The sequence below is a fragment of the Anopheles nili genome, chromosome 3 (genome assembly GCF_943737925.1).
Source record: "Anopheles nili chromosome 3, idAnoNiliSN_F5_01, whole genome shotgun sequence".
NCBI classification, from domain to species: Eukaryota; Metazoa; Arthropoda; class Insecta; order Diptera; family Culicidae; genus Anopheles; species Anopheles nili.
Window position 1 is genome coordinate 13,659,994 of NC_071292.1, and position 13,380 is coordinate 13,673,373.

Here is a 13,380-nt window from a genome sequence, read left to right on the forward strand (position 1 = left end):
CGCCCGCAATGGGATGTCACAACGCGAAACAGCTCGACTTTGCCGCCCTGTAACAGGCCACAGAGAGGAGATATTTTTTTCATTTACCAAAAAAAACGGTTTCTCAACTGCGGAAAAAATATTTCACAGCGATAAAAACTATTGCCTCGTGACACTCCATAACCGAATGGGTGGAACGAAACGATACACTGGCAGTTTGTGTGGTTTTCGGAGTACTATTAGTGCGAGCAAAGCACGTAACCGAAAAACCGCTACGAATCGGTTTGCCACTGGGTTGAACCATAAACTGCAATCATTTTGTCATGCCTTTAATAATATTTTTTCGATTAATGCTTTCAATAGTTGATGGACTCACAATACTTCACGCGATAGTTTATGATTTAGTGAGCAGATAGTAAGCACGATGTGGAGAAAACATTGATTTTGTGCTTCCGAGATTGAACTTTAAAGCAACTATTGCGGTTTCACGTATTTTTGAACAATTTACTGATATGAAACTTCAACACCTACTGCATGAAAATGCCGAACTTTCCCATGATGTCCCACACGTCATGTAACCTGAGTCGAGATTCCCTCCACTATGGAGCCGTTTTAATTGATGCTGGAGCACTTAAACCATCATCGGCCGCAATAAACAGCGGACATAAATTAACCCGCGTAATCAGATTATCACCGTCGCATAATTAATCTCCACCCGGGCTAGTTCGTTCGGTTCGACGGTTCCCGGCTGGGTGGGCCGGGACCGAAAACTATGACTATTCAATTATCCCGAAAACATAAAACACCAATTAGCACAATGTAACCGAACTGGGCGCGTGCCGACGAGTGGCCGAAATCGAGCCTGCCATCGCCCAAAGGGCTTGGGCTGGGGTTGGCTTATAATTGCAAATCATGCAGCGATTTCCACGCCAACCCCCGTTTCAATGCGCGCCGTCGTGTGCTTTCGGTCTTCGTCCGAGGAAAAGCTTGCCCTCCTTTCGGTCCCACGGGACCCGTCCGGTCGATTCAATAAATCTTTGTAAACTCATCCCCAACTGGGAGACGCAGCTCGCAGTTTCGCAGCTTGTTAACAAATGGGACCTCACCCGGTTTTCGACGAGACGGCCCAAGAACTTTCCACCGAGCGTAGAAGGAGCCCTGAAACGAGGGAGACGCCGCTCGGTTGGCACATTATTTGTCCGGGATCCGTCCCCGGGTAAAGGTAATTAATTACAGGAACCCTCAGATCGACCGGTCCAATCCCCTTTGACAGCTTCGGCGGACAACTGAAACCCACCCAAGGTGGTTGCTCCTTTTTCCTGGGCATCCCTTTTGTACTCCCGACACAGCCCCGGGAAAGTACAATTAATTATGTTCGAGCGTGCCGCAATTATTCGCACATTTATCAATGCGCCACGTCGGACGTGATCCTGCGGGAGCCCAGCTGCCCGGTTAGTGAAGGATTTCTCCCACGCGAAGGTAGGACGTGATTGCGTATCCGTGATTAACGCAGCCAGGCTCGTCCTTCTTGCGTATCTCATTCTCGCGAAAGGACGCAACCGAATGCAACGGTTCGGTGCACATGCAATCGCTCACGGCACGATTAACAGTCCATCTGGTCTAATCTTCTCGAAAACACCCGCGTTAATGTGTAGCGTCCTTTTCAACCTTCCTCTTGTTCGCGTTCTCTTTCTCTCTCTTCGCAGGCCCATCGATACGACACCCACCGGGTGCGTTCCACAATGCATCTTCGACTGTCCGAACGGCAACGTGTGGTGTGTTCGTCCTGCTGCAGCTACTCTCGGCGCTTCTGCACGTGTACCACCTACACCACCTGCTGGCACCATCAGCAACCGGACGTAGAAGATGAAAGCGAAACCACCTGAACGTCCCGCCCGAGCGCGTGCCATCGAAGTAGCCATCGATGCCAGCCAAGGATAAGCGTGCCGTTGCAAATCATAGCAGGTTCAACTGCGTTGCCATGTGAACGCCGATTGTGTATCGAACGCGAGGGCAAGTAAGTGAACGTGTGTACGCGCACGCATTGTCGTCATTCCCAAGTAAGACAAGTTAGATAAAGTTAGGCAGAAAGGAAGGAAGAAAAAAAACACGAGACATAGCGGTAAGGTCCTTACAAAGGACATTTGCCGGTGGTGTAGGTATTAAAAGGGTAGCATTAAGCGTAGCTTCGTTTAGTCCGCCATCCGACGGCGCTGGTGTTCGTGAGCAAGTGAAAAGCTCCATCAGTGAGGTGCCATTGGTGGATTGCATTCGCTCACAGGACGGCGCACGGTGGACGTAGTGTTGATACCGAAAGTGGTTAAGTTTAAGTTAATGGCGTAGCCGCAAAGCCGCGTGACCCGCGTGGCGTGGTCGGTTGGTGCATTCGGCTGTACATACGGAGTTCCAGTGTAGCGTAATGTTCAAGATGGCGAATCCGGCTCCCGTGGGTTCGCACCGTGAAGGAAGGATGCGTTTGCGGTTGCTCGAATGTGGCCTCGACCGAAGCCCGGATGCACTGTCACCGGCAAACACGGGCAAGGATACGCACCAGAAACGCCACGAGAACCGAACATTCGGCGCTCATCCCAGGCGGTAATTATGGAAAAGGAGGCGCACGTGCTCGAAATGCTGCTACTCACGGCGCTCGGGTTGATGATTATTTAATTGATTTTACAGCCGTCGCATCGTAATTGTTATTTATGACCTGTCGGTGGAACTAATCGTAAGGGTGCACTCGTCTCGCTCGGCTGCACCATGCGGCTTGGTGGTGGCAAATGGCAGATTCATCCGGCTGCTCTCATCATCCTGTAGAACGCATAAAGATTCTCATCGAAGCTTCGTGACGAGCCGAGATAGAGTGATTGAAGTGAACCTGCATCATGGCGCATGGATGCGATAAGGATCACTTGGGCTCCATCGAAAATTGGACGCACATTTTATGCATTCACGCGCTCACCACAGCGAAGTGCTGAAAAGTGTCGCGAATTTATGTCAAACCCATTCCTCTGATCCGGCCATCGGTCGAGATGGATTATTCCCGCCGGAGTGGCGCATTAAAACACGCCTAGAGGTGTTTGAGCGGCCATCGGTCTTCATGTTGCGCTCTCGTCACTCAGTGCCATTGCAATGTAATCAAATTAAGCCCCCGGTTGAGTGGATGACCTACCGGCCTGTAGTAGAAGAAGGCAGCCCCTTTTCGCTGAGGAGTAATTTTCCGACCTGGTACATCGTTTTCCACTCCACCCGGTGGAAAATTAATCGCAAATGATGGATGCCGATCGTGCCCACTCGATTCGCCGTGGGCTTGCAGTTTCCAATCGGCTTCGGCTAACCAGGAGACCGTGATTCAGATGAAGCTTGTCGTCTCGAGATGATGGGTGTATTTTTTTTCTTCGTGCTACATCGTACCGCGAGTCGCAGGTGGGCTGCTTGGCTGGGGCAAAGGTTGTGACCGATGATTGATCGGTCTCGGTGGCAAGAAACCCGAGCATGGCGAATGTTTGCTCTGGTTTGAGATGAAGCGAACGTAAGTAATCAAAACATGGCCCCAGCTCCACCGATTGAATTCCGGGGCCAAATTGCAAATGGCATATTACTGGAAAATCAATTCATGATGGCTCGTTCTCAGCCACGACCAGGCGCCTCCATCACGCTGACGAGCTCCGTATGTGATGACAGGAAATGGCAATTTAGCGGTGAATGCTCGTCTCAACGCATGCAAAAGAAGTGCCGCGGCAGCCTAACCGCAGATTAAGACGTGAATAAATGATTCGATAACCTTGGCGAGGTCGCGAGTGATTGCGATTGCTCCGGTAATAAGTTTCCCTAAACCCGCCGTGTCCCATTTCCGTCGCCGTCATTTGGTAATATTTTCCAACCAACAAAAGTACCAGCTCTCCCAAAAACCCACACAAGATGGTCCCACCCAATAATGTCGTCGGTGGAAAAATGCTTACCTCTTGCGAAACCGCTCGAAATCATTCCTCGATTCTCTTGCGCTGGCGGTGTAGGAAGTGCTTAAAATGAAAAGCAAATTATTTTCCTGCCCACCTCATCGGATGCGGGATTCGTCAACCCACCAATCCGCCTGTCGATATGGCTGCTGTCGTCACCATTGAGGATTGGCTTTTTCGCGGTTGATCCGATCTCACCGGAATGTGGCAGAAGGACTGCTTTGCCTTTTCCCTTAGCACAGCGGGGTTCGAACTTGGGGCGTTCATTTCTGGAATTTTCCGTTGCGCATACATTGATGGTTTTCGTGAGCGAAAAACCTTGTGGCTTAGGAGTGTGGAGGTGGAGCGGATTGCCTACCTGTTTGTTTGTTTTCTTCTTCGTCCGCAACAAGGACGAGATTTTGTAGCCCGCCTTTGCATTTCTCAACCTCCAAAAGAAACCAGATCGATTCCCATTGCTTGTTGTTATTGCCAATGGCGGCGGAAATGTCAATTCTTCGCAAGGATTCGAAGAGCAAAGAAGAGCGGGTGGAGAAAAAAACAGGAAACCTCCTTCAATATGAGCCGCAGTTCCATCTTCCTGTCGTCATCAGTCGAGGGCTGCTGGTGGCGACAGAGCCTCGTCATGGGGCTCTTGAGTTAGGATTTTCTTTTCCTCCTCACGCTCGTTAGCCGGCGCCCAGGATCGGTTGAAAGGACCGTTTTTAAAACGGTAATCTTTGATAAGCTTTCGCGGTGAAAACCGGTAGCAAAAGTTGTCCGCCAGATGTTTGCGCTCGGAGCAGCCAAGCAATCGTATGCATAACCAAGGTAAATATAATATCGAGCAACGCCACTTGCCGGAAGTCGTTTCGATGAAACGGTGAAAGTTGAGCTTGCGTAGGAACGTTGCTGCATACGACTACGTCGTTGCTGTCCCACCACAAGGAGTGAGTTTGTGGTGAGGAAAATTAGCAGCCCAAAGTTGAACTCGTTCTTTTTTTTTTTTGAGAAGTTGTTGATGCCATGGTTTTGGATCTGTTTGGTGCGTTTTCTTGCCACTAGAAGTGGATGCATTCGAGCGCCGAAACGCCGTCAACGTATGCACTTGTTAAAAGAAGAGAAGAAAAAGCGTTTAAAGCAAAGCATTAAATCGGGTCACCGAAACGCACAGAAAAGCTCATCGCCAGGAACTGTCTCATCCAGAAGCGCTTCTGTTTGCGAAAGCGCGTCACATTGTACATACTCCCAGATGTAAAGAGAAAGATGCCATCTATTTCAGCAAAGAACAAGGCAGGCTTTAGTGAACGATAGAAAGCGTGATGTCGCTTTACGTAAACGCAGGAATCAGTCAACGATCGAACGAACGGCAAGCGGGCGTGTGATCCGGTGCAAATGGTGTACAATAATATAGCGAAAAGGGAAACGTAAAACCGTATGAAGAAACGGGAACGGAAACCACAAAACCGTAAGCGTAAGTTAATAGAGCAAATGAAAACAATGTATAAGGTGTAGTGTTATGTAAATAATTGCTGCTTAGAAAAACCAAATCAAGCATTCATCTAGGCCATGCTAGTCGAACGGAGTGAAAGAAGGAAGCATTTAAATATGAACGAACACGCGTCACTTCACAAATCAACGCGCGATTCGAGCGAAAGGTGACTGGAAGGAAATGAACAAACAAAAAAACATACGACGTGGTTGGTGGCTTTGATAGAAGTGAAAGGAAAAGTCCAAAGCAAGAAGCATACAAAAAGGGGGAAAGCATGCCATAAGCTTAAGTTGCAAAACAAAGCAAAGTTGTTCAAACGGAGATGTGCAAACGTGTGTAAAGGGTATAACGGCTGGCGGTGAGGGAGGGGAAAGGAAACCGCGAGGCGAACTGAATGAAGTAATAAACGAAAACTTTGAAGGAAAAGAAAAAAACGAACCGACCATTTCCATGCTTAAGTGGCATTGTACGCGGGAACCGTGCCTTTGAGAACCATCATCAGCGTTAAATGTGAGCGCTTAGGGGCGAAACCGGCGACTCCCAAAGGAGCTAAGCTTCTAAGAACGACGGTAGTGAAAAGAAGCATGGCAAAAAAAAAACATCAACCCACCTGAACAAAGCTCATAAGGACGACACGGATGACGACGGTGATGATGGCACGTCTAACCGGAGGCCGAAGTCTCCACAACAAGGATTGTTGCCGTTGCAACAAGGTGCAGCAGTGAGTCCTTATTGCCCAGGGGCATCAAGCTCGTAGATGTTTCGGTGCATGCTCAACGAGACGAATCGCTTTCTCTCTATCTCTCTCTCTCTCTCTCTCTCCCTCTCTCTTTGTTTCTCTTGCTCTGGCATTTTTTTTTCTTTCTAGTGTACAGTTTTAGCCGCTTGTTGGAAGGAAGAAAACAAAGCGGCACACACGAACGCAGTGGAATCTTCCGAAGGAGTTTTCCGCACGGCCCGTTACATACTCGAAAACCACGGCCTCATCAAAGCATCCCAGCTCGGGCACCATGGCAACGAGCAGCTTTGATTTGAACCAGTTGCTGCAAGGCACAACGCAACGCCTTCTGGGATTGTTGTCGGACTGGAGAAATTCATCCCACGCCGGGTAAGTCCCTTCAGGGCCTCGCGCAATGAGTCGTGCGTAACGGAAGCACGGCGCACGGTGAGCTTCACCGAAAGAGGGTAAGTACCGCTTCGCGTTCGCACACAATCGACGCCGACGGTAAGTACTGCCCGTGCAAAGGAGCGACCCGCTAGTGGCTCTCCACGCGAACAGAAACGAGCCCCCGTTTACGGTTGAGGAGCACTCGAAGGCAGCAAGCACTGGGTTGCCACCGGGTTTCGATTACCGGAGCCCGTTTCGCAGCACCACCGAGAGCCTGCCGAGTAGCGACAGTCCGCGGATGTTAATCCATGGGCTTCCTTTTGGTCCTTTAGGCGGCACTTCTCGGTGGGACGTGGCTGCTGATGAGGATGTGTTTTGCCACATTGCTCGCTGGCATTTTCGCTCGTCGGGCTGGAGGGCTTTCGAGCCTGCCGGCGCTCGTTATGTCTCGACCGGAAGTGGACGCAGCAGGTGCATTACTGCACAGCAGCCGGCGCTGGTGGGAGAAGGCACCTAAGAAAAGCCGGATTGCATCGGGATTTGCAGTGGCCCGGTTGCTGCATGCTGATGGTTTCAATGAATGTGTAACGCCGCGGATGGATTTATTGTTCATAGAAAATATCGTTGAAAAGGGTTCCCGTAATCTCTGTTGAGTGTATTTTTCCGATAACAGAGTTGTTAAAGAAACGCCCAAACCTTTATTTATTGCTTGAATTTTATTTATTTTAAGATTATTACGAAGCTGATGTCTAAATTATCAGTTATGTCTAGAAATAGAAAGTGTGATACTTAAGATAATGATCTGTGATTGGTAAAAAAGCAACTTTTCAACCTAGAAAAAACTAAAAGTAGCCTCGAATAACCTTCACTGCAAATGTGGCATATTTCGGTAATTGTGATTGACATTTAAAAATATATTTGAACAACGTTTTATGTAACCTTCCTTGAAAAACGTTACTATGTTTTTTAATTATTCAACTCACTCCACTGGTAACATGATTAAAAACAAAGCAAATTAAGCTGCAATCATTCACTGACATGTCTGGTAAATCAAATTACTATCTGCAATGAGAAAATTTCTCGGGAAAACCAAACACACACACACGGGTGCTTGAAGATGACAAAGTAGCAAAAAGAGGCACCGACTCGACAAGCGAACCGAGCGAACGGAAGCCGGAATTATATTTCATCACTATGTTAATGAACATCAGCTGGAAGCGGTAGAAATAAATCCAACCATGGTGCCGGGCCCTCGCGCGCCCTCTTATCTGCCACGGCCAATTACGACGTTACCGCGAATTAGTGCTGCAGAATAAATATTTCCCAACACGTCCCGCGGCCGGGCACGAACGATCCACGACCATCTCACGGCAGAACATGCGATCCGCCAAGCCGCCCAGTCGCGTCGCGTTAGTTCATCATACTAATTACACACTCACATCCTGTGCGAGCTTTTCCACCCAACCACCCACCCACCCACTTAGCGCCGCCCGCCTTTGTTGGCCACGTGCCACGAAACCGGAAGCCGGCAAGCCGAGCACCGAGAGTAATAACGTCATTACATTCTGCGTGTCTTTGTCCTGTCTGACCGGAAAGTGGGACCGGATGTGGGGCTAGATTTTCTCCAGACTGCGTGGGGAGAAGAAGAAAAAAAGGTGGTACAAAAAAGGATGGCAGCTTGTAAAAACGCGCACAAACACGACACGTAGAAGACGCTCGGTAGTGGGCAGGAAAAGTCGAAAACCCACGGACAACCCACGAGCCGGCCTGGTTGCAGGATTTAGCACCGTTCGGATAACGGAAACATTCTGTTGGAGACTGACAAACACACACACACACAAAGAGACCCCGTTAATGCTCTAATCCCCTGTTAGCTTATCCGGCACGTACACAAGATCGGTGTCATAGGTAATCGCACACTTGCACCACACAGCCATCGTTGGCCATCGGAAAACGATAGGACCATCCACAGGGCTGGGAAAAAGTGCCCACCAAAAAGAGAGCCACAAGAATCACCCCCACACACCAGGACGGGCCAGGAAGGATTAGCGATGGAAAGATCACGAGCTTGGTCGCTTTGTCCACAGGCCATAAGGTTGGTAAAGGTGGTGGCTGGTGGCACACCGAGTCAGCACATCGTCGTCTCTTTATCGCAAGCAAGCCGCAAAAGTGACAAAGAAAGGACCGCAGCATGGTGTCCGCGTCGTCGTCGTCGTCGTCTTCACGTTTCCCGGCGTCAGGATAAATGTTGAGATAAGAAGGCCACCCGCCCCAGTTGGTTCGGGCGTTTCGCTGCCGGAAGACGCCCGGTTCGTGGCTTTTCCCGGAAGCCAACTCGTCCCGATCGTTGTCACAGTCCAGCCCAGACCCAGTTGGGTGCTCTTTTTCCGATCGGGTGGTGAATGGGATTCCCGCGCGACGAAATGGCCTCCACCGGCCAGTTTGCGAGAGAAGCGTTAAATAAATCCACCAAAGGAGGAGACAGACTGCGAGGAAAGAAAAAAAGCCCAACCAAAGGGAAAAGAAATACCGCAACGAGCAGCCGGGTCCGTCTTTGTGTAAATCGTTCCAGCATTAATGAAACTATCCTCTTATCGTTAAAATTACCGTTACCGCTTGCTCGTTTTTCTTCGTTTTCCCTTCCATCTCGGTTCGTCGGTTTTGCCCGGGCCATGGAAAACGAAAAAAAAAACCGGAAGGAAAATTGCCGTCCACGGCTTGATATACACATAAAATTCTATCGTATCGCCGGTTGTCCGCCGTTAGCCGATTGCACTTGGTAACGGTGCCCGGCTTAAGGACGCACCGTCTGCGAAGGGTTTCCATTTTCCACACTGAAATTACCACACTGACCGCGCGCGCTTCCACCCATAATATGATGAGCGGCCACGTTTCCGCTTCCGGTTGCTCGTTTTCCGGCCCATTCTGTCCTTTCCTTGTTTTTTTTTTTGGTGGCGATCCGGACAGCGTGATAGCTAAACTTTATGCGTTTCCCATTCCACGCGCCTGCATGGTCTGATCGATTGGATTGGTGTTAGTGGGGTTTCCAGTGCTTTTAAGATACGCCCCGGGTGCCATAAATTCCATCAGGTGGGGTCGTCGCTGGCATCTTTTGGCAATCGTCGTAAGCCGCTTAAGAGATCGCGCGTATGGTGCCGCGTTCGGTGACGGTGAGCAAAAAGGAATTTAAGGACCCATTTCGAGTGCCCGACCGCAAACACCGCTTCGACTGGCCCCCGGTGAAAGTTAATGAGCAATTTTATATTGAGCCTCCCTGCCGGGTGATGGGGTGGTTTTGGGGGTTTTTATTAATCAAATCGAACGAAAGTTCCCTCATAAAGTCCGGCGAGACCTAAACGGGAGGCAAATAAAGCAGGCATAAGCAGCGTGGCGCTAATTCCAACCTGGTGACAGAGCCCGAATGTCCATTTTGACCAGCGTAGATAAAAATTAGGACCCACGTGGGTGAGGGAAGGCGAACGACACAAAAAAAAGAAACCGAGAAAACTCACATAAAGATCTCACAAAGTAAGCCCAGACTGGCGGGAAAAAGGACATTCATCTCATTCGCCCACGAGCCTCGGTCTGTCTGCAGGAACGCCAACACGCGGTTATTGCGTTTCACGGCCCGGGCAGATGAGCATTCGAAAGTAGATTATTTTTACCACCCATCATAAAGTTGCGCCCACCACCCACCAGGAGGCCGTCTGGGTGGGCTTTCTACTCCCTCTGAAACGTGTGCCGGATCGCTTCCTTGCGGTATTTATTCGCCCTATTGCGTGCTCTTCCGCGCGCACAGGTTGGGCAATAAATCGGCGAACGGCTAAGCTCTCGCACGCAGCGGATGATTTTCCAATTTTCCGTCTCCGTCGGCAACTTTGTGCGGGTTTTCACCGTCGGCCACCGCCGAAACTGCCTGCGTCGGTATTATTTTCGTTTTGAATCTCTTCCACCGGGTTTCGTTTTATGAGATGGATGAAAGAGAAAGAGAGACAGAGCGCTAAAAAAGAAAGATTCACATCCGTTAAAACTTCCAAACGACGCGCGGGTGCTCGTGTTGGTTTTCGGATTAGCAAAGTCAGGCCTCGGGTGAAAAGTGTCTTTGTTTCTGGAACGGGAGAGACGCCAATTTCTAAACGATCTAAGGGACAGAAAGAGAGAGAGAGAACGGAACAAACTGCACACTGGCCACGCTTCCGAGTGGCGTTGGTTCGCAATCACGGGACGGTTCCGGAATCGGAATATTGCGGAATCGAAAGTCCCAATAAATTTTCCACCATTCTTCTTCCACGTTCGTCAATTGTAGAAAATCGTTCGCCCAATCGCAGCAAGCGTGGCCGACCACCGAGCAGCCCAGGATCCTAGCAAGCGCTGACGCAAAGGGCGGCTCAGCTGACTAAAGAAGACAGCAAAAAAAAAACATAGAAAAGAAAGATAGATCGACTCCCGGCGAGTTCCCATAAATCTTCACCCTGGTTGAGCGTTTTCCAAAGGCACCGTCCGCCGGTCCTTCGATCTGCAGCCATTTCTTAATCTCACACGACAGAACGAAGCCACGGTAAGGCTCGCCGCCGGTACAACCATTATCGTCGTGCTATTGATCTCCCTTTTCGAGGCTTTTTCCACCCACCGGGAAGAAACCACCGACCGGCGGAAGTGTGTTTTCCTTTCGGATGTGTACTTTTTGTGTGAGTGTGCTCTTTGTTTTCCTCTCTTTCTCGCTCTCTCTCTCGCTCCCTTTTTACAGCATCCCTCCGGGAAGTTTCTCATTGGCGGTTCGTTGCTGGGTGTTTTTTTTTCCATCTTCATTCTTTCGCACCGGGAGTTGATTTGCCCGACCAAAAGCGACGGCCGGATTTGGCGACCATATTCATGCCGGCGTGTTGAAAAGTTTTTCGATTCCATCGCACACTGGTGCCTCCTGCCCAGGCCGTGAAGTCGGCAACTGTCGGGGGAGTTTGTCTTTTTTCCTTCCCGTTTCACTTTTCTCGACTTCCTCTCCCACATCTTGCAGGGCTGTCTGGAGTTTCAGGCATTGTTTCGTCCCTTTCCACCCAGTCGGGATCGGTTCGGTTTTATTGTCTCTGGTGACTCTTTTTTTTTCTCCCACGCTAGGGCAGCTCCATTTGAGCATTTCCCCTCTGGTCTCGGGATGGGGAGCTGTTTTTTTTTGCTTTCACCCCCACACTCCTTCTTTTCACGGAACGTTTTTGTTTGTTTCCAAACCAATTCGTCTCGTTCGACTGACGCAGCAAAAGTGGCCAGCGCAAGACGTCACCGACGTCGGCCCCGGGAACCAGCTGGAAGCTGACAGAAGTTTTCGTTACGTTTCAGCACGGAACTTTCAGTGCGGAACGGGCAACGGGAGCGATTTGCGCGTTTCCCTTTTGTGTCGTTTCTTTTGATGTTTTAGCTCCGGCAGCAACTTTTGCGAGGGTTGTGTGGCGCAGCTGGTGATGAAAAAAAAAACTCCCCTTAAGTCGCTCCCGTTCTCCACCCACACACCACGCCACGCGTGGTGGAAGGATTTGTTGCCTTCGCTTATTGGCCACCGGGTAAGTAACTCTTTGTTTTGCCAGCAGTTTATCGCATTTGGCCAATTACGAAATGGAGCGATTTGTCGGTTCACGTGGAGGAAGCCCGACAGAGTTGAGAACGGAGAATCATAACTCGTTCACCGTGAGTGCTCAAGCTTGGGTAACGGTTTGGAAGGATTAAAGGGTCTGTGTCTCATTGCGGCATACACGAACGTGGCTGTGGAAGTAGTTTTAAATGGGGAGTTATATCGGTACTTAGACTGGATACTGCGACAATGATTGAATAATTTTTTTTCTCAGTGTACAGCCCGTTTGAAACATCCTTTAAAAATGTAACGATTTTCCTTTCCATTAGCTGTTAATAAATGTTTAGGACAGAATTAGTCTTCTCTTCATATTTGAATGCATATGTCAACATTTAAGCCAACTAAAGAAGGTATTCCCTGCGTTGTAAGATAAAATTGCTTCATGATTTATTGAGCTGTTTTTGAAACAATGTATTTACTACATTTATATCTGAAATCATTCAAAACAAATGGATAAAAGCATCCCATTTGTGATTTGTCCATGTTAATGAACGATATTTAATAATATACTTTTAAAAATATCCTTCTCGTTACAAACAACATTACTTGTCTTGACAACTTGTCTCTGCTACGTATTGATGTCATTCTCAACGCTCCGCTCGTTGAGAAATTTATTGAAACCACGCGAAAGAATCCCGCTTCGCTGCGAAAAATCATCTCGCAATTTGTCCGCACAAGCTCTAATCCGCGAAATTGTTCCCATGATGAAGAGGCCACCGAACGCGCCTAGATCCGGTTCTCCAAATTTTACCATTTTTGGCGTTTCCAAAAACCCACCACTAAACAGCTAGCGGACGGACGTCTAGCGGACAATATTTCCCTGGTTCCTCGAATGGCGTCCTCAGAGTTCGCGCCACGCTTTGGTGTGATGTAAGCCGACCTGGTCGATGGCGTGAAAGGCAAGCGAACCCCCTTATCGGCAAACCCACGTCCATCTGCCATAGAAAGATGGACCCGTGCACTCGCTCTGGGGTGCTGCAAATTGGAAATTAATGAAAATCTAAAATGAAAACTTTATGAATTTTCAAGATTATGATTTCCGTCGTGCTCGGTCGTGTTCCCGGTTCCAGGGGCTCCCTGGGCGTGCACCATTGCGACAGTTTTACTGCGGCGCAGATGAACTTTTCCCGAGCTTTCCTTTTCCCCCACCTACGGAGAGAGAGAGAGAGGGGGGGAGGAAATCTTTTCCCTCACACCGCCTCCCACTCACCCAAGCGTCGCGTGGTAGTTTTATTTCTCTTCG

General features: G+C 49.3%; 1 protein-coding gene across 1 annotated transcript in view; it reads left to right on the forward strand.

Moving 5' to 3' along the window:
• Positions 1–1,919, forward strand: part of LOC128722810 (lachesin) — a 34,358-nt gene extending 32,439 nt beyond the window's left edge. The window contains exon 11 of the mRNA XM_053816490.1: positions 1,686–1,919. Coding sequence (XP_053672465.1) covers positions 1,686–1,849 — 164 coding nt within the window. The 3' untranslated portion in view covers positions 1,850–1,919. The remainder of the gene's footprint in view (positions 1–1,685) is intronic.
• The last annotated feature ends 11,461 nt before the right edge of the window (positions 1,920–13,380 follow it).